General features: G+C 43.8%; 1 protein-coding gene across 1 annotated transcript in view; it reads right to left on the minus strand.

Moving 5' to 3' along the window:
• LOC116686800 (probable E3 ubiquitin-protein ligase HECTD4) overlaps positions 1 to 20,270 on the minus strand; it is a 108,276-nt gene that overhangs the window by 54,223 nt on the left and 33,783 nt on the right. Inside the window, 21 exon segments of the mRNA XM_032511852.1 lie at positions 1,562 to 1,677; positions 2,632 to 2,801; positions 2,901 to 3,065; positions 3,777 to 3,959; positions 4,102 to 4,237; positions 4,683 to 4,885; positions 6,692 to 6,773; positions 6,872 to 7,058; positions 8,346 to 8,626; positions 9,884 to 10,037; positions 10,828 to 11,012; positions 11,675 to 11,821; positions 12,738 to 12,904; positions 13,545 to 13,689; positions 13,797 to 13,932; positions 14,776 to 14,948; positions 15,034 to 15,122; positions 15,932 to 16,036; positions 17,161 to 17,353; positions 18,447 to 18,692; positions 19,626 to 19,789. Coding sequence (XP_032367743.1) covers positions 1,562 to 1,677; positions 2,632 to 2,801; positions 2,901 to 3,065; positions 3,777 to 3,959; positions 4,102 to 4,237; positions 4,683 to 4,885; positions 6,692 to 6,773; positions 6,872 to 7,058; positions 8,346 to 8,626; positions 9,884 to 10,037; positions 10,828 to 11,012; positions 11,675 to 11,821; positions 12,738 to 12,904; positions 13,545 to 13,689; positions 13,797 to 13,932; positions 14,776 to 14,948; positions 15,034 to 15,122; positions 15,932 to 16,036; positions 17,161 to 17,353; positions 18,447 to 18,692; positions 19,626 to 19,789 — 3,427 coding nt within the window.

Below are 20,270 nucleotides of genomic sequence, written 5' to 3' on the forward strand. Positions count from 1 at the left end.
CTCTGGCCGCCCCGCCAAGGACGCTTGACAAAAAGTACGGGGAAGCTTCGTGACGCTTTGGCCGCTCTGACGTGGCGGCGATCTCTGTCCGACCGGGAGAAGCTCACGTAGCCACGGCCAACACACTGACACTAGAAACCTTTATACATTACATATATAATGACAGAAGTTTTATTAATTGGTCGCAACGGAGTCTGTTAGCAGTTAGCTCGCTCGTTAGCCGCTGAGCCATAGCGGCGTGCAGGCAGAGCGAGCAGCCGCCGGACTAATCTAGTGATCCAGACTAACCTAGGGATCCAGACTAACCTAGTGACCCAGACTAACCTAGTGACCCAGACTAACCTAGTGACCCAGACTAATCTAGGGACCCAGACTAACCTAGTGACCCAGACTAATCTAGTGATCCAGACTAACCTAGGGACCCAGACTAACCTAGTGACCCAGACTAATCTAGTGATCCAGACTAACCTAGTGACCCAGACTAACCTAGGGACCCAGACTAACCTAGTGACCCAGACTAACCTAGTGACCCAGACTAATCTAGGGACCCGTGCCAGACTTCACTGTGAGCGGATCTGACCGGCAGGTAACGTTAACTTGTGCCTATGTACAAACAACGTTATATTATAAACGAAAGGTAACCCAGCAACGGCGATTATGAGCTTGTCCTCAGAATTAATGTTTTGGTAGGAACCAAAGATTACATCGTATGTTTCTCCGGGACCAGCCAGCGTGAAGGACGTCTATATTCCGATTGGCGGCTGGCGTTAGCCGCTGCTTGCCGCTGAACCGCGTCATAGCTCATTACCATAAAGTTGAAAAATTTCAACTTTCAGATTGACGCTCAACACGCTCAAAACGCCCAAAACGCGACGCCGACAGATTTGCCGCTCCTTGCAGCTGAGAGAAGCTTCCATTGAAGTCGGTGGCGGTGTGAACGTACGGTGACATTCCTTTAACTATGCAAATACCGTACATATCCACACTCCTCATATTTATACTTGATGTTTGCAGGTTCTTTTTTCTTGGTTCTTTCTTTTTTGTAGGCCCAGTTTAATATGCAACTTCATGTCGTAAAATATATTAGGGGTAAAAAAAAAAATATATATTTTCAGTGGCAATACTGTAATGATACACAGACGCCAAGTATGGATCTTTTATTATATATATATATATATATATATATATATATATCCTATTTTGCAGCGATAACATTGAAGTGATATTCAAACAGAGAAATGTTTCTTTTTAAATAAAAAAAATAATTTCTTTGGGAAAAATTAGTTGGAAAAAATGTTATAAATTGCAATATATCGCAGTACTATCGAGTATTGCAATTTTTTAAAATTGCAATAACATCGTATCTTGGCGTAAGTATCGTGATGATATGGTATTGGGAGCCGTCTGCTGACCCCCCCCCCCCCCCCCTACAATATATGTAGTCAGGGGGTCCCTGCTCTTTGTCTCTGACAACTGGCCTAAAAACGTCGAAGACCCCTGCTGTCCATGAAAGGTTTGGGTGCTGAAGTGATTTGAAGGTGAGCGTGTATAGCATGCTCACCAGGGCAGCACTCCTGGGCGACCAGGTTGAGAACCTCCACCGCCGCGGGACACTGCTGGATGAACTCCTCGCAGAAGGAGCTGTCCTCCAGGAGCTGCGCCATCACCAGGCACGCCCTGAAACACATCCAGAACATGGTGATCTTCGTCCAATCTGCCGTCCCTTACATTTGTTGAATGATCCCATAATCAGAGTTTTTACAGATTTCAGGTCCCAACATTTTCATTACAGCTGATAAAAACAACACTAAATCAACGTCAATGTCTTCATATATTTTTAGAGAGACATGCTGAAGCTGTGTACACCGTAACTTATTTGACTTTTACAGTAGATTACTGGACACTAGTTGAAATACTTTCCCAGGAAGTTACTGTGTCATTTTAACAGTCAATTATTGTGAAATGACAGCTGTATGTTTTATTGTAATTCCACAGTGTGCTGCTTTAGAATTACTTAATTTAACAATTAACTATTTTACTGTAATTTCACAATAACTGTCAATACATTACTGTAAATTCACATTAAATGTCTATGAGGCCTGCACAACTCAGGGCAAATATGAATCACGATTGTTTAGCATTAAATTGATATCACGACTCAAAGTGTAATGTTTATTGCACACACGAACCATGACAAAACAAAACAAATTGGCAGTACCAAACAGATTTATTTTTGGCACCGATAGCATATTGCACACCCCCCCCCCCCCAAGCCTGTACGCATAGAGGCTTCAAGGAAGAGAAGGGAGAGCACTGCAGCGCTTTAAAACATATTTTATACAGTCTATGTTTTAAAACTCACAGGAGAAGTATATATATAAGTTATGATTCAGACGGCTCGTAAAATTGAATGACAATCAAAGTCATTGAAAAAAATAAAATCGTAGTTAGTTAAAAACCAACAGGGTGAATCGAGATTGCGATAATTTGTTAAGGCCTGATGTCCACAAATGTAAGAATAATGACTGAAAACAAGTTAAAACTGATTCAAACTTGCAGAGGTGTCAACAGAAAGGCTGAAGCGGATAAGTTAATTTCTATTATTCCATTATTAATTTAATGTTTACTAACCGGGTTCTGATTTCCGCCAGCAGGCGAACTGCCGCCATGACGGGGCTGGAGCCGTCGCCTGTGGCGGGCAGAGAGGTGTGGATGGACAGACTGCCCTCGTGTGGCAGAAGCATGGACTGCACCGCCTGCACCACCTTTTCTGTGATTGAGAGTTTATAGAGAGGGAGCGCCTGTCGGGGATAGGTGGGGAGGAGAAGAGATACGAATGAGACTGAAGCTGACATTGTCCTGGAAATAAGGAGTGTTGTGTTTGATGCTGAGACCTGTACCTCAGATCTGGGTGTGCAAAGGCGAGATATAGGGACTGTCAGGGTGTCTGAGGCCTGGCAGGCTCTCCTGTAGTCGCCACACGGGAACCTGACGGTAGCGATGCCCTCCTGCTCATTGATGGAGATGACTATGCCGACACTGCCCAGCACTCCTTTACCTACCACCTTCAGAGCAGAGGAATCACAGGACACACTGTCAACATTTAACATGTTAAAGCTTTAGAGGAAAAAAGGTGAGGACATGTTCAAATGATTTCATCTTGGATGCAAACTACAGCACAGGTCGGTGCAAAAGTGAAGCGTGTCCACTGAGGATACTCCGACGCGACTTTGTTTTGGTTTAAAAATGAATATCTTTTGCTTTGTTGCTGCGTTTCCGAGCCCCTAAACCGGAGGCATTTAGAAACACTGCTGCCCCCGTTTTGGTGTGAAAACTCCGAAGTTGCTCTGTAGTCTGGACGGACACAAACGGAGACATTTGGAGACATGACGCACGTCCGTCAGTCTTATCGGTCAGGAAGCTTCCAGACCTTTCACTAACAGTTCCACCTCATCCTCGCTCCAAGATAATAATCCCTGCTCGTACTTTCACCGTTGTTGTTCTTTCTCCAAAGTATTTTCTCAATTTTTAACTTAAGTACATCAATAACTTTCAACTGCAGAGTAACAACAGACAACCTGCTTCCTGTTTTCCTGTGTGATTGGTCACGTGATTTGTGATGTCAGACGTGTTATCTGACGTGTTAATATAGATGGAGATTAGTCCTGCTACTAGAGCTTAAACTCTGTGTGGACAGAGATCGTTTTTGTCTCAAAGCTCCACTTAAAAATGAGAACATAGTGTAGATGTATCCTGATTTGTCTCCCTTAACTGACCTGGACCTCTGAGCCGATCTTAATAGTTTCTTTGAAGCCCCCGAGGGCACAAAGTGCAGCAACAGCTTGTCTGCCAATCGCCTGCAGCTTAGCCAGTTTCCTTCCACTGCTGCTCCCGTTCTCCAGAATACTCTCAGCGTACTTCCCCAGCTGAGGGATGAACATCAGGGCCCGGGACAGAACCTGCCACAAACCCCAAAGAACAAAGCATTAGTAAAAGAAGTAGAGCCATGTAGAATCACATCCATGTCAACAAGTTATTAATGGCCATTATAGACATTGAGACATTGTGATATAGTCAAACACATAATAGTTTTTATTTGACCTTTTCAGCAGTGCTAGTCCAGATCTGAGCGGTGTTGGACTCGGGGGCAGTGAGCAGGCTATGCAGCAGAGCAATGACCTCGGCAGCCATGCTGTTGGCAACATGACCACTGATGAACGGCCTGACAGGGTCCGACCTGCTCAAGACAAAATTAAGAATGAGAAAAAGACCACTACCTGTTACCTGATGACTAGAAATGAGTTTATTGACATGCATACAATATTCCAGTTTTTGCCCTTCCTATGAAAAGAAGAAAATATTCAGACTAAGCTGTTTACATGGCTTATGGAAAGGAATATTCCAATGATAGTCATGTTGTGTAGAGTAACCATAGTACATGCACAGACAGATTCTGAATGCACCGTATACAGAAATGCTTCTAAAACCTGAATAATACCAGAATATCCCATATGTCTTAATCAGAAAATGATAACTTCAGAAAGTCCTTAATCAGGAACCCGACACTGAATATGTTGTTTACATGACATGTATGAAAAACTGAATATTGTCATATTCTAAATACTCAATATTGAAGAAATCCTATATCCAGGAGAGAAAAGAGGGACTTGTTGTTTCCGTACCTGGCCAGATCCGCGTTCCTGTCCCTGCACACAGCGGTCTGAGCGGTTTTCTTCTTGTCCCCGGTGGTGATGCCTCCAGCGGCCTCCTGAGCTACGGTCTCCACGGGGGGGCCGACGCTCACTATCAGCCCAGACTGGGCCCACTTGTTGGCCTTCCTCAGGGCAGCGGAGGCCTCTTCTGTGATCACCTCACAGCTGCCACTCTAGAAAAGGGTTTAACATTAATAAAGAGGTAAGATGGCAGTTGGAATAAAGCTACAGAAATGTAAATCTTGATATTAGAGCCCGGCCGATATATTTAAAAAAATAACCATGTTATGAGAGGACGCTCTACAAGTCCCTGTTAGTGATGGCGTTGCATAGTCTGTCCACCAGAGGACGCTCTACAACGTCCCTGTTAGTGATGGCGTTGCATGTCTGTCCACCAGAGGACGCTCTACAACGTCCCTGTTAGTGATGGCGTTGCAGGTCTGTCCACCAGAGGACGCTCTACAACGTCCTGTTAGTGATGGCGTTGCATGGTTGTCCACCAGAGGACGCTCTAAACGTCCGTGTAGTGATGGCGGTCATGGTCTGTCACCAGAGGACGCTCTACAACGTCTGTTAGTGATGGCGTTGCATGGTCTGTCCACCAGAGGACGCTTACAAACGTCCCTGTTAGTGATGGCGTTGCATAGTCTGTCCACCAGAGGACGCTCTACAACGTCCCTGTTAGTGAGGCGTTGCAGTCTGTCCACCAGAGGACGCTCTACAACGTCCTGTTAGTGATGGGTTGCCTGGTCTGTCCACCAGAGGACGCTCTACAACGTCCCTGTTAGTGATGGGTTGCATGTCTGTCCACCAGAGGACGCTCTACAACGTCCCTGTTAGTGATGGCGTGTGCATAGTCTGTCCACCAGAGGACGCTCTACAACGTCCTGTTGTGATGGCGTTGCATGTCTGTCCACCAGAGGACGCTCTACAACGTCCCTGTTAGTGATGGCGTTTAGGTCTGTCCACCAGAGGACGCTCTACAACGTCCCTTAGTGATGGCGTTGCATGGTCTGTCCACAGAGACGTCAAACGTCCTGTTAGTGATGGCGTTGCAGGTCTGTCCACCAGAGGACGCTCTACAAAGTCCCGTTAGTGATGCGTTGCATAGTGTCCACCAGAGGACGCTCTACAACAGTCCCTGTTAGTGATGGCGTTGCATAGTCTGTCCAACCAGAGGACGCTCTACAACGTCCCTGTTAGTGATGGCGTTGCATGGTCTGTCCACCAGAGGACGCTCTACAACGTCCTGTTAGTGATGGCGTTGCATGGTCTGGCCACCAGAGGACGCTCTACAAAGTCCTGTTAGTGATGGCGTTGCATAGTCTGTCCACCAGAGGACGCTCTACAACGTCCCTGTTAGTGATGGCGTTGCATAGTCTGTCCACCAGAGGACGCTCTACAACGTCCCTGTTGGCAACACTGATTTTTTTTTTAAATGTTTTTGTTCAAAGGACTTTAAGTTTCATATCTTAATATATTTTGATGTTCCTCTGTTCTGTTTATACAATACATATTATTATCATATTATTTTAGAGAGAACTCAAATAACTAATGTTAGGGAAATCTGTTTATGTTTTGTAACGTGTTTGTTTTTTGTTTTTTCAATAAACGTATTTCGGCCAATATATCGGCCGATATATCGGCATATCGGATTTTTGTATCGGCCTTAAAAATTCTGAGGGAGGCAGAAAAACCAGGGTGGGATAGTATTACGGTTACTGAGTATTATTCTTCTGCTGACATTGAATGATTTACAATTATTCTCCATCATCTGGGTTTCCATGTTTTGACGGAGGAGTAACTAAAGGGGTCAAAGGTTTTATGACGCTACTGACAGGCGACTAAATGAAACGTCCCGTGTCATTAAAATAATATAACAGATTCCTCTGGGTTTGAACAATGTTGGAAACGTTATGGGACAGTGTAAGTAGACAACATAACAAAATAGATAACATAGGCACAGTCATAAAACTGACCTTTGTCATGTCTCTGTCCATCTTTACGACCTTTTCCATGTTCGCACCAGTGCCGAGGCGAAAGGGACGTCCCTCTGAGCTGCTGCATTTTGGAGTGGATGGAAGAAGGTTCATGTCAGAGAGACCGAGACTGAGCTTGCTAATGTGGAATAAAAACACAGACATTAGAGGTGTCCTTACCTGAGAAGCGGTTGAAGAACTTCATGAGACGACTGGTCATCTCTCTTGTGGATGAAGATGGAGAGCTTTCCGTCGACCGCCTCTCCCTCCTCGCCGACGTCCTCAGACTTCAGAGCTCCTTTGGAACTGGTGCGGGACAGACTAGTATCTGGCTCAGAGGAGCTGGGGGAGAGCAGCGTCTGACACCCTGGTAAAGCAGGAATAGTGTAAATATTAATAATTAGCAGGAGAAAGTAACTTATCCAGTTTATCATGTTTTTGGCATTTCAATTTTTAATAAAAGAGCTTTTGTTTGCAGGGACTACCCTCGTCCAAACACATTTATTAAAAGGGTAATTCTATGTTTTTTATCAACCTGGACACTATTGCATCGGTGTCTAAGTGAAGGGGGAAAAAAACAAAGTTACCCTTTAAATACTCCTGGATAATGATAGGTTGGTATTTATGCATGTAAGTTTTGTAATGGGAAAATTACATAGACAATGATTTTATTTCAATAATTGTTCATCTCTTAAGGCACACGTGTCAAACTCAAGGCCCGCGGGCCAAATCCGGCCCCTTGCTAATTTTGACCCGGCCCCTAAATGCATTTAAGTTATATATACACCTACTTTTTGTCACTTTTCACGTTTTTTTTTTTTTACCTTTTTATGCTTTTTTCCAAATGTTTTGGCATTTTCTTTGACATTTTTGTTTGAGTGAGAAGGCTATATGAGACATGCAATAATGCAGTCAAAGATATTTGACTTTTCCCATGACATAAAAGCAATAAACTATGTCTGGCCCTTGATGTGATTCTCATTTTCTAGTGTGGCCCTTGGGGAAGTTAAGTTTGACACCCTTGTCTTAAGGGATTCTTTCATTATAAGTAAATCCTTCAATGTGCCTCTGAAATATGTGTATTTCCTAAAATAAGTCCTCCAGTGTTGGAGACAGCTAAAAATGTTATGACTCTGCATTTCTCCATTGTAAGCAAGGTTGGAGCCATGAAGCATTCTACAGACGAGATAAATCTCTGATTTCTCAGACAGAATGACGGCTACAGTCATTCTGGACGCACTAGAGACAGATGCACGGGGACATAAGGACTGTATATGCTGTATGATAGACACTGAACTCTGGTCACTCAAATGTATTTTACTATTCTCAGGGAGCTTTCAGAGTCAGCGTGAAGTGGACACGAGGGTGTAGGAACAGATCAGAATGTGTCAAACTAGTAGAAGTTTCTCACAAATAAGGACTCGTTTCAAAGGTAACCCTGTCTCACAGAAATAGGACCAGAAGAACATGAGAAACGCAGTTATTCTGATGTTCATGGTCACTCTTGTACATTCGTGTGTGTACAGAGTTGCTCACTGCGTCATGAAAGTTTGAGTAAAGCTGCAAATGATCTGAAATCTTTGGACTTGTCATCTTTGAAGTCTCCATCATCATTTCCTGATCTCAACCCCGATATCAGATAAGAGAGACCAACCTGGTACTACATAGTCAGCCAGCTTTGCTAGCAGCAAGGCAGCAATGCGCGAGGCAGGGTCACTAGCATCTTGTTGCTCGGCATCTAGCGTGTTGATAGAGTAGCTCCACGAGGGCAGGGCCACGTTACCACAGTCTTCCACACTCATGAGAGGCAGGGCAGCTCGGCACAGCTGCAGGATGATAAGTACCAGCTTTGGAGAAGGTCTCTGGTCAAGCAGCAGAGACAAGAGCTTAGAAACACATGCCGGCTGGCTCAGGATAGCTTTCCCTATGTGGCTCCTGGAATACAAACACAGGAACACATACGCATAGCGTATGAATACACATACATGATGATGTCTTGACATGCATGATACAAACATACACAGAGTTTTCCCTACAATATAAGACTTAGGTGTAGCACTCAAGCCGTTTTGGGCACCACCTAAGCCGAATGAATTTAACTAAAAGACTTTTTTCTGATCTAATGATTGTAGTTGGACCTCTAGGGTGACGTCTATCTTTGAGCTTTTAGAGTTATTCATCAAGTGTTCCAGCTTTTCCAACGTTTTAGACACTGATATGGTGATAATAACAGTCCAAATTGATTGTGAAAAAAAGATGCAAAACTACCAAAAAGAGCCACAACGCAATTACAAAGAGACACAAAAACACAACAAAGAGACAAAATCCCACTAAGAGAGAAAATGTATTGCTTTTTTAACCCGTTTGTGCCGGATGCTTCGCGACAACACATCTACCGCCGGTTACTGCGTTGCGCAACTCTGACCCTCCTGCCGGCTGCTGCGTGGCGCAGCATTTTGTATTCGTCGGTCTTTTGATGACGCGTGCAGCAGAGAAGATGACGCGTGCAGCAGAGAAGAGTCATTGGTTCAAAATACACATGAGGCGGGTCTTGTTGGCCATGTGACCACCAAAATGTACCGTAGTTTGCTGAAAATCACGTCAATCAACCAGACGTACATGTGCGTTTGTTTATGAATGTTTGAGAGACGAGCGAGAAAACGGCTCCGAGGCGATCAGAGGAGGAGTTAGACAGCGAGGGCGGTGACATTGAGGTGGAAGATGGTGAGGAGTTTGGGAGGGAGGATGTCTTCATCATCATCATCATCATCATCATCATCATCTACCACTTCCTCTGTCGGAGCCGTTTTCTCGCTCGTCTCTCAAAACTTCATAAACAAACGCACATGTATGTCTGGTTGATTGACGTGATTTTCAGCAAACTACGGTACATTTTGGTGGTCACATGGCTTTAAATAGCCAAAAAGACCCGCCTCATGTGTATTTGAACCAATGACGGTGCGTTCTCTGCTGCACGCGTCATGAAAAGACCGACGACTACAAAATGCTGCGCCACGCAGCGGCCGGCGGGAGGTTCAGAGTTGCGCAACGCAGCAACCGACGGTGCAAATGGGTTAATTTAAAAAAATTCTAATTTTCTTGATGAAGGACGCTTAAACCCCCCACCAAATACGCCCACCTTAGTCTTTCTCTAAGCTGGGGAGAACCCTCGTACATGACGTGAACTGTTACCTGGACAGGTCATTGAGCAGACTGAGCACGTCCTGCAAAGCGTCGTTGCCGGCGGCCTGATTCCCACAGCACTCCGTAGCTCTGGCCAGGTGATTGGTGAGCAGGCTGGACACCTGGCGAGCCAGACCAGAATGCACTGCGTCTGTAGATCCACCTTTAATCAGACGGAAAAGAATGATTACCTATCATTACAACAGAACACTAACTAGAGCGGTCAATAAGTATTATAAAATTAAATTTATATTTCAATTTGAAAAAAGTCACAGCGAGTCTGAGATTGTTGGCGACATTTCTCTTTACTAGAAACCAGGAGTAAAGAAACAACGACGGCGGAAAAGAAGAAGAATCCACAAAGGCGCCAGGGACAATGAGATTTGGAACAACTGACGGTAAGAGCCGACGCCAAAAATCTAAACAAATTCAAAGAACGGCCCGGTGACTCAGTGACACGAGACCGGTGTCGGCGTTGTGTCCTACGGTGTGTAAATTATTGCATAGGACTTTATTTGTATTAGTTTATTTTGGGGGGGGCGGTGCTGATCTCCGACATTTGAAGCCTTCAGTTTGTATCGATGAATAAAATTCTTATTTTACAGTACAGTAGTTATTTGTAAAAAAAGTTTATACAGTACTTTTATTTGTTTAACAAATGCTCGGGCCTGTAAAAGGTTTTGTTCTTTGGTTTCAGTGTATTATGGAGTATTTCATCGTATAATAATTGTAAAAAAAATAAAATAAAGGTTACTACTTCACGGATTTCGCCTATCACGGGTTCTTCTTGGAACGTAACCCCGGTGATAAACGAGGGTTCACTGCATATGAGGGGGGGCTTGGGAGTGATGTGTGTATGTGTGAATGCATTTTGTGTTTTGCATTTGCTGTTTAATTGTTTTAAGGACCACATCAAAAATGAGATGATTCATCTAATAAATACTAAAACTCACCTTCCACCTTCTCCCACTCGATGCAGCGGTTAGCCAACACCTGGAAAGCAGCCCAAGCCATGGTGGCCACCTTCTGCTTCCTGGTCTGCTTCTCGTTCGAGCTGCACTCCCTCTGACCACTTAAACTACACAGGCTGTCCATGAGCTGGACCAGACCGCTCCGAACCAGGCACTGCTCCTCACTCCTACCACAACACGGACAACAAATAAAGGTAAGTGTTAAGGAATATTTCAGGAGCATCACAACTCATTTCACATACGTGGAGACGGTTCGGGAGACCGTGGCAAATTACACAGAACCATTCAAAGACCACTCAATTGAGGAGACAATCGAGAAACCACGATGTGTTATTGTGCCGTGTTGTGCCAACTCTCTGAAGTTCCTGTCTTCCTGAAGGTGTTTTTAAACTCACGCTGGAGTCCCGTTAAGGTCAGCTGAACCTTCAGCGTGAACAAAGATATCGCATGCGCCTAAAACACAGATGCTAAAGGCTGGTTCAGCCTCTCTCTCTCTGGGAAGTATGCTATAGTGTGGCCGGCCCACCGACCTCCATCAGTAGACAGTCCTGAGACAACACGTTCCTTTATCATGCAGCTGCCTAGACTCCCTGGATCCGCAGAGACAAACATAATTATACACAAACCGGTTTGGATGTCAGAGACCGGCTGAATATTCTCGTCCCCTGACCTGTGACCAATGAACAACCTGACGATGTCTAAGTTTTCTCTTAGTCTCATCATAGCACAAAATGGTGTTTCTGGAAATTTCAACACAGTAGGGAATCTGAGGATTTAGTGATATGGAGACAAATCAAAAGGAGAGAAGGTGAGAGATGAATTCTCTTGCCTGGTGTAGGGGATTGTGCAAAGCAAGCCGATGCTGTTGGCACAGGCTATGGGGTAGCGAGCACATAGTGACACTACAGAGGTCATGGTCTCCCCAAAGGCCTCCTGCACCTGCTCCACCATCCCACCACAGGTCAGCTCCTCGATCCTGCACGGACACACACACACACACACACACACTGCTGTACAGAGGAGCCATGCACATTCAGACATTGTATACTGTGCCAGTAGATGTTGTTTTTAATATTGTGTTGTAGTATGAGGACTAATCTAAAGTATAAGGGCTGGGTATCGCCAATAATTCCCATAACCGATTCAAAAAAGGTCCTGATTCAATCAATCAGGTTATAAACTGAACAAGCAAGAAGAAACCCTCAAATATTTTCATAATGCACCAGCAGGTTAATGTTCATATTAAGAAATGATCCCCAAAAAGTTAGTTTAAAGTACTTTTTACTTAACTAACATGGTGGTCGTCAATACAAAATAATTCTGTTGACAACAGCCAAAGAGTTGAGTGATCATGTTAACGAACATTCTTGTGTCAGAGTAACAGTTCTTTTGGCCTTTAAAGTTACATTTAGCTGAATAAATGTGCCTGTGAGCCAGCTACAGAGCACTGTGAGGGGACGGTGGTTTTAGCTGCCATTGCAGTTGAGTCTAGGCGACAAAAGCGGGCCGACATACTGCAAAGACGGTTACGTTTAGGCAACAAAACGACTAGTTCAGGTTAGAGGAAGAGACTGTGGTTTGGGTTAAAACACCTGCTCCCTGACGTAGAACTCACAAACACCCGTTTCCTGGGTGAAAGCCGCTGCTCGCTTGAAAGCCCTGCGTGTGTCCCGGGATGCCCTTACTCATCCATGATGAAAAGGCAGATATTTAAAAAAAAAAAAAAAATTAAAAGACTGATTTTGGAATTTTATTGAATAATATCAGATTAAAAAATATTTTAATTAAGGAATTGATGATTTTACCCAGCCCTATGGAGTATATAAATAGAATAGAGTTAGTGTGTGAAGAGTGGAGCGGGATCTTAAGTGGTTCTACACCCCCTTCCTCACCTTGGGCCCCCCTGCAGTACCATAGTGACAGGCCCCACCAGGTGGGTGACCCCCCCGACTCTCACAGCGGCCGTGAGCAGCTCCCTCATGTGAACCAGCGCCTGCTTCCGCGTGCTGCCGCGTCTCCAACGTGTCTGCGCAGCAGACAGGAAACTGCTGCTGGACACCTACAGAAACATCAGAATTCACCTTCAGATTCTAGTTCAGCCATAAAAACACGTCAATAAAGAAGGAGGGATATACTGTAGGCTGCGACTATTGAATATCGTGTCCATTATTTCCTGGATGAATGGATTAGTTGTTCGGTCTCTAAAATGTCAGAAAATGGTGTAAAATGTGGATCAGTGTTGCCCAAAAAGGCCAAGATGACGTCCTCAAATGTCTCGTTTTGTCCACAACGCAAAAGATATTCAGGTTACTGTCCCAGAGGAAAGAAGAAACTAGAACATATTCACATTTAACACGTTTTATTTTTTTATTTAAAGATTATTTTTTGGGCATTTCTGCCTTTCATTTTTAACAGGACAGCTAGGTGAGAGAGAGAGAGAGAGAGAGAGAGAGAGAGAGCGAGAGAGAGAGAAGGGGGGGGGGGGATGCAGGAAATCGTCACATTCAAACCCTGGACCTTTGCATCGAGGCATAACCCTCTCAGTACATGTGCGCCCGCTCTGCCACTGAACCAACCCGGCCACAGAATCCCAGAAGTTTAACAAACCGATTCATCGATTATCTAATTAGTTGGTGTTTATTTCAGTAGCTGACAACTAATCGATTAACCTGTGCAGCTCTAGAGCGATGAATGCTTACAGCCTGATCGGGGGTCGTTCCGATGAAGGCGAAGAGCTGTCCCAGCAGCACGCTGTACGTCGGTTTGTCCCGGCTGTCCTCCACGGCCAGAGACTGCAGCAGCGTGAAGGAGCTGCTGCGGTGGCTGGTCGGGTGGTGTCGCCTCCTTAAAAAGTAACGAGTAAAAAGAATGAATTCATCCCCACTTCACTTACATGCTTCTCAAACATTAATTATAGCAAACAAACAACAAAAAAAAGAGGCGACAGATACCTTTGGGGCGCGTGTGTGAACTCCAAGTCCTGGTTAGCGATCATCTCCAGGTCCGAGGGTGCCGACATGCTGCGGAGGAAGACGGGCTGCTTCACCATGGGGATCACCGTCTTGGCATCGGACACGGACTTAGAGGCTGGAACAAGAAACAAATCCGAAGAATAAGAGAAGAATCAAACTCTCTTCATCTCCCATGACGGATGTCTTGGAGTAACTAAACTGACCACTAACGTTACTAATGGATTTCGCATTACTACTAATGTAATTATAATTATAAATTAAAATATGTCATTTTTGACAAATCTATTGGGGGGGGGGGGGATCACCAGACGCCTCCCGATACGATACCATCACGATACTTATACCACGATAAGATTTTATTGTGATTCTGCAATATATTGCAATTTATAACCTTTTTTCCAACTTCTAATTTTTCCCAATTTCAATTCAACTGCCCCAAAAGGAAACTTCTCAACATCTGTTTCATCTAAAAAGAACCATTTCTCTGTTTGATCATCTCACTCCAATGTTTTCGCTGCAGAATGGGACAAACTGACCAACACATATGTAATAAATAATACAAGATTAATACTTGGCGTCTGTGTATTGCTACTGAAAATATCGCGATATGATGCTGTATCAATTAAATTCCCCGGGTTTTAAGGAAGAACATTTATTTATTTATGATACATTATTCATTCACAAAAAAAATTGGTGTCCTTAAAAGTTGGATTTTCCTGATTTTTTTTAATTAAGTCATTAAGATCAATTTCCAAAAGATGTTTTTTTTTATTCCTCTTTTTTAAATCAACTTTAGCCTGGGTGTGTAAACCTTCCTCAAGCCACTGTATCTACTGAATGACGAATGGCATTTTTGAATTACTCGATCCCTTGAAGGCAAATCGTTGGTGCCTATAAAAAGGTTTTAAAGCTCAATGCCCAGCCCTAATCTGAGGCCACATTAAAAGAAGTTGAGTACCGGCCCCTGGTGTGCCAGCCGGCGTGGTGGTCAGGCTTCTGTAGTGCGGAGCGATGGTGACGTGGAGCAGCAGCTCCGTGCGGTTCATCAGACTCTTCACCAGGGCTTTAGTCTTGGCCAGCGTGGTGCTACTTCTGAGGTGCGTGGTGTTTACCTCCTGGAAGAACTTCTCCCTGTAGGTGCAGAGACGTAACGTTACAGCACGAACGGACCCATCACATCTGCTCCGAGAGCTTGAATCGTCTGGAAAATACTCGCCTCAATCCAAGGACGACGTTTTCCAGATCGCTGAAATCGAGCGGGACCTCCTTCAGGGAGCAGAGCAGCTCCAGCTCCTTAATCTTGTTCTGGTACATCAAGAGAACAATGAATTACTGATTGCTTTGACATTCATAATAATCATTCTCATAATGAATGAATGAAGTGGTAAATTATGAACATTTGAAATGTAGCATTTAAATGTTTTTGTTTAACCCTGGTGTTGTCTTCACTTCGGGGTCAAACTGACCCGGGACTTATTTGGTGTTTTAAAACCAATTCTGAAATAACATTTTACGTCATAATCTATTAACAAATATTGTCTTTATCTCCATTTGAAACAATTGAGATTACATTGATGTTGTATGTATACCTAATGTTTGAGTTAGAAAAGCAGAAATTAGGAATTATTGAGACTAAAATTAAAGGAATGGATGTTGATGATAATCACAGACTGGAATATGTCAACTTTTACTCAATACTATTTCAAAAACACTTCAATTTGTTTTCAAATGCTATAAAAATTGAATAAGATGACTCAAAATTAATGAAAGTAGAGATGTGTAATTGGCAAAGAGCGTTGGGTGGAATCAATCATGTTATTTTGGGGACTTACAATTGGGTAGTTTGAAAGGAAAACGGGTCAATTTGACCCAAGGACAACATGAGGGCTATGTAGGGCTTTACGTCAACAAAACTGCAAAAAAGTATAAAAAAGGGGCGGAGAAAGCAACAAAAATTACAAAAAATGTGACAAACGGCCAAAGATATTTGGATTTCCTGAATAAAAGCATTACAAACAATACACATCTGGCCTTTGATGGTATTTTCATGAAAATGGGTTTGACACCCCTGATATAGAGGGAAATGTGGGTGGTGTGTGTGTGGAGCGGGGTACCTCAAAGAAGTGGTAGTCGTGAAAGAAAGGAGTGTTGTTCTCCAGCTTTCCCTGCTGGGCCTCGTCCACCTCATTCTGCCACTTCTGCTCCAGTTCTGCGACACTCTGAGAGCAACACAGGGAGAATTAGACACAAAGTAAGACTCGGTTTCTAATCTGAACTCAGATCTGTTCAGCCTCAGCCTTATTGTAAGTGATGACCTTTTCTGTGGGTTTTAATATGAGGGCATTTTCACACCTGTAGTTAAGGAGAGTGTGCGATTCAACCGTAAAGTTGCATGTCAACGTTCACGCTGCGCTCTGTGAAACGCACCGAACATGGTAAACTAACGGTCTGTTGGGCCGAACGTGAGTGAAACTCTGCAACACTTCTGTCTCAGAAATAAAGGAGCAACACCCCATTTATGACGTCATGGGTGTTTTGCTTTTGTATTCTTAATATTTTAGGAGAAGGCAAACATTGTAAGCAGCTGACAGACAGTGAGTGAAAGAGAGAAAGCTATATATATAAAAATAAAATAAATATAACTTTGCAAAGTTACTTTACTAACAAAGTATAACTTTCTTGATTGACCCTAATTAAGATAATCAAAATAACGAATGTGCACAATGTGCCTTCAAAAAAAAAAAATCTGTGTTACCAACAGGGACGTTGTAGAGCGTCCTCTGGTGGACAGACTATGTAACACCATCACTAACAGCGGACGTGTAGAGCGTCCTCTGGTGGAAAGACAGTACACCATCACTAACAGGGACGTTGTAGAGCGCCTCTGGTGGACAGAACTATGCACGCCATCACTAACGGGACGTTGTAGGCGTCCTCTGGTGGACCGACTATGCAACGCATCACTAACAGGGACGTTGTAGAGCGTCCTCTGGTGGACAGACTATGCAACGCCATCACTAACAGGGACGTTGTAGAGCGTCCTTGGTGGACAGAATATGCAACCCATCACAACAGGGACGTTGTAGAGCCGTCCTCTGTGGACAGAGGCTGATGCAACGCCATCACTAACAGGGACGTTGTAGAGCGTCCTCTGGTGGACAGACCATTTGTATTTTGTAGATATTCATTTATCAGAATCATTTATTGGTCATTATGGACGATTCTGATGAATGAATATTATTTTTATTTTTTTTTAATGGGCCATTACAAATGCTGATACCAAAATATCGTCCGATAATCCAAGAAACAATACCAAAACCCTTCCTGTGCAGCAGACGCTCACCTGCAGCTGGCGCTCCATGGAGTTGATCTTCTTGAAGGTCTCCACCATGATCTTACAGACCAGGTCGTACTCCTCGGCGTGGTCCTCGCGGTACTGGTAGTTGACGAGCGACTGCAGGGCGTCCATCAGGCTCAGGTGTTTAATAACACAGGAAACTATGACCTCCTCCATAACATCGGGCCTGATCACGTCCCTGAGAAGGAAAAACAGTCAAAGATAGATAATAGATAAATAGAGAGAGAGAGACAGACAGACATCGCATAAAAAGGGAAATAAAAATAAAAACGTTATGCTTAGATGAAAAGACTAACGTTATCAGTAAGTTTGTTCATCTCACTTTACATTTTAATGCTGCAAAACGGGATTTCCAATCAGTCAAAATGACCAACACATATATAATAAAAGCTCGATACTTGGCTTCTGGGTGTCGATACAGTATCGCCACAGAAAATATCGCGATACGATGATGTATGGATTTTTCCCCCCACTCCTATCAAAAGAGGTGGTCTCACACTTTTTGGATGGTTCGGACTGATTACAGGAAGGTAACTACGTACCATAGAACAAGAAGAAAAAAGCCGGGAAAAATACCCAGGCTAGAACTAGAAAGAAAGAAAATGAGTCGTGGAAGTACAGCACGTGGGGAGAGGAGGAGATTCGATATTTAATTTCACTTGGTCAGAAAAACGTTGTTGCTGCTGGTAGTAATCCCATAATAACTCAATCAGGAGCTGCTCATTCATTTTCATTCAAACGGAAAACCCGCCAAAAAATGAAAAAAATAACAACACGCCTTGTGGGGGGTCTTGGGTCCTGGGTCTTCACAATCCTTCCTACAGTACCTTTAAGTCTACATATATACGGTATTGGCCCATTCTGGGCTGTACATTTACATCAGACTGTTGCACTTCCATCGTTTATATCGTTATTATCGAAGGAGGAAGAAACCACGCGCCCGAGGGCTGTGCAATTGATCAACAATTTTAATCGTAATTACAATTCTGGCTCCTAACGATCTGAAAAACAAAGAAAAACTTATTTTCCACATTATGTTTTGCAAGTAAACTCATATTTTGTCTTGTGTTCTTAATGGAGTTTGTTTTTTTAAGTATGAGGGAAGTTCTTAGTGAGTCTCTAGTGAGCTAGCAAAATCACTATGTGGAACCAAAAAGAACGGGATCAAATGTAGACTAGACAATGTACTTAAACACCGGTTAAACACCTTAAACACCAACGTTGGTTCGGACCCCGGTCTGGATTTTAGGTGTGAAAACAACCTTACTTACTTGATGCTAGGGCGGAATTGCGGCCGAGCCCTTCCAGACACCTCTCGCAGCCTTCCCATGATGCCTGGAGGGAGGCGGATTCGAGGCAAGTCAAAGTAGGTCCCCGGCATGAGGCCCGGGGGCGGGATGAGCACGTCGGAGGGGTAGGTGAACTCCCGGTCCTCCTCGATGGTGAGCGGCAGAGGTGAAGGGCTGGGCGTGAGGGCAGGAGAGATCGCACCGTTGGCCTCCACCTGCCACTGACACCTGCAGGAGAAACAAAGGCCGTCACCTGTCTGCCAGCAGCAGAGTTTCTGCAGGTTACGCCACGTCAAATTCAAGACTTCTAAAGACCTTTTATCAGAGCATTATAAATGAAACTTAAGACCTTGATCACAACATCAACTGAGCCCTAAATGCAATTTCTTTTCAAGCCTAAGTATTGTTCCACTTGCACTTCCCCAAAGCTGAAAAATAAAATCCGTTTTATGTCTTTGGAACAATCTGAAAGAGAGCCAATAACAAGAAAGCTGATTGGCTGTAATATTAATTGCATGTTGGTCTCATTTGCTATTTTTAGGTTTGTGCCACTAAGGAATCTGCACCAATTCTTACATTGTACTATATTTAATCACAGGGGCAATCGATATCACTGGGAGACATTTTTAACCCATTTGTGCCGGATGCTTCGCGCCAAAACATTACATCATCCGCCGGTTACTGCGTTGCGCAACTCTGAGCCTCCTACCGGCTGCTGCGTGGCGTAAAGGATCATCCAGCACTTCTTCATCATCATCATCATCTACCACATCCTCCCTCCCTAACTCCTCACTATCTTCCAACTCAATGTCACTGCCCTCGCTGTCTAAATCCTCCTCCGTCGTAGCCGTTTTCTCGTTCGTCTCTCAAAGATTCATAAACAAACGCACATGTATGTGTGGTTGATTGACGTGATTTTCAGCAAACCACAGTACATTTTGGTGGTCACATGGCTTAAAGTAGCCCACAAGACCCGCCTCATGTGTATTTGAACCAATGACAGTGCGTTCTCTGCTGCACGCGTCATGAAAAGACCGACGAATTCAAAATGCTGCGCCACGCAGCAGCCGGCCAGAGGGTCAGAGTTGCGCAACGCAGCAACCGGCGGTGGATGTAACGTGTTGGCGCGAAGCATCCGGCACAAACGGGTTAATATGTCACCTCTGCAGCAGCTTTGAGCAGAGCAGGTCGTGGCAGGCTTCCTCCTCCCGCGCCACCTCCGGTCCGTTGTAGAGAATGCGGAGCATCGAGCACGCCAGCACGGACAGACCGAGGGCGAGGTCTGCCAGGAACGGGAGGCCTCCAGAGACATCCTCCGATGACTCCTGGAAACAAAAACCATCTTAATAATAATAATAATAATAATAATAATAATAAGAGTTCATGTTCTACACTGACCGCCAGTATGATTATACAACAAGAAAATACCAGGGTTCAGACAAATTTTAACCCATTCTTTTTGGCAAATTTCCACGACTATGTATTCCTGAAAATCTCAGTCGACATTATACAATAAGAATAAAAATCTGTTTTAAACTTCATCCTCAGAGGTTTAACAATGAAATGAATGACAATGTATGAAGTTCAAAGTGGAATTTTTAATATTGCGCCCCAAATATAACATAGAAATTTAAGATGACGTGAAATACGTTTTCTATTAAAAAAAAATGTGTTTCATTATTAACACATATTATTATGCTGTGTAAAAAAAAAATGCCATGACTTTTCCAAAACTTTCTTGGTCTTTTTATTTTTCCAAAACCTTTCCAGGCCTGGAATTTGCATTTTTTTTAAATTCCATAAGTG

The sequence above is a fragment of the Etheostoma spectabile genome, unplaced genomic scaffold (genome assembly GCF_008692095.1).
Source record: "Etheostoma spectabile isolate EspeVRDwgs_2016 unplaced genomic scaffold, UIUC_Espe_1.0 scaffold498, whole genome shotgun sequence".
Lineage (NCBI taxonomy): Eukaryota > Metazoa > Chordata > Actinopteri > Perciformes > Percidae > Etheostoma > Etheostoma spectabile.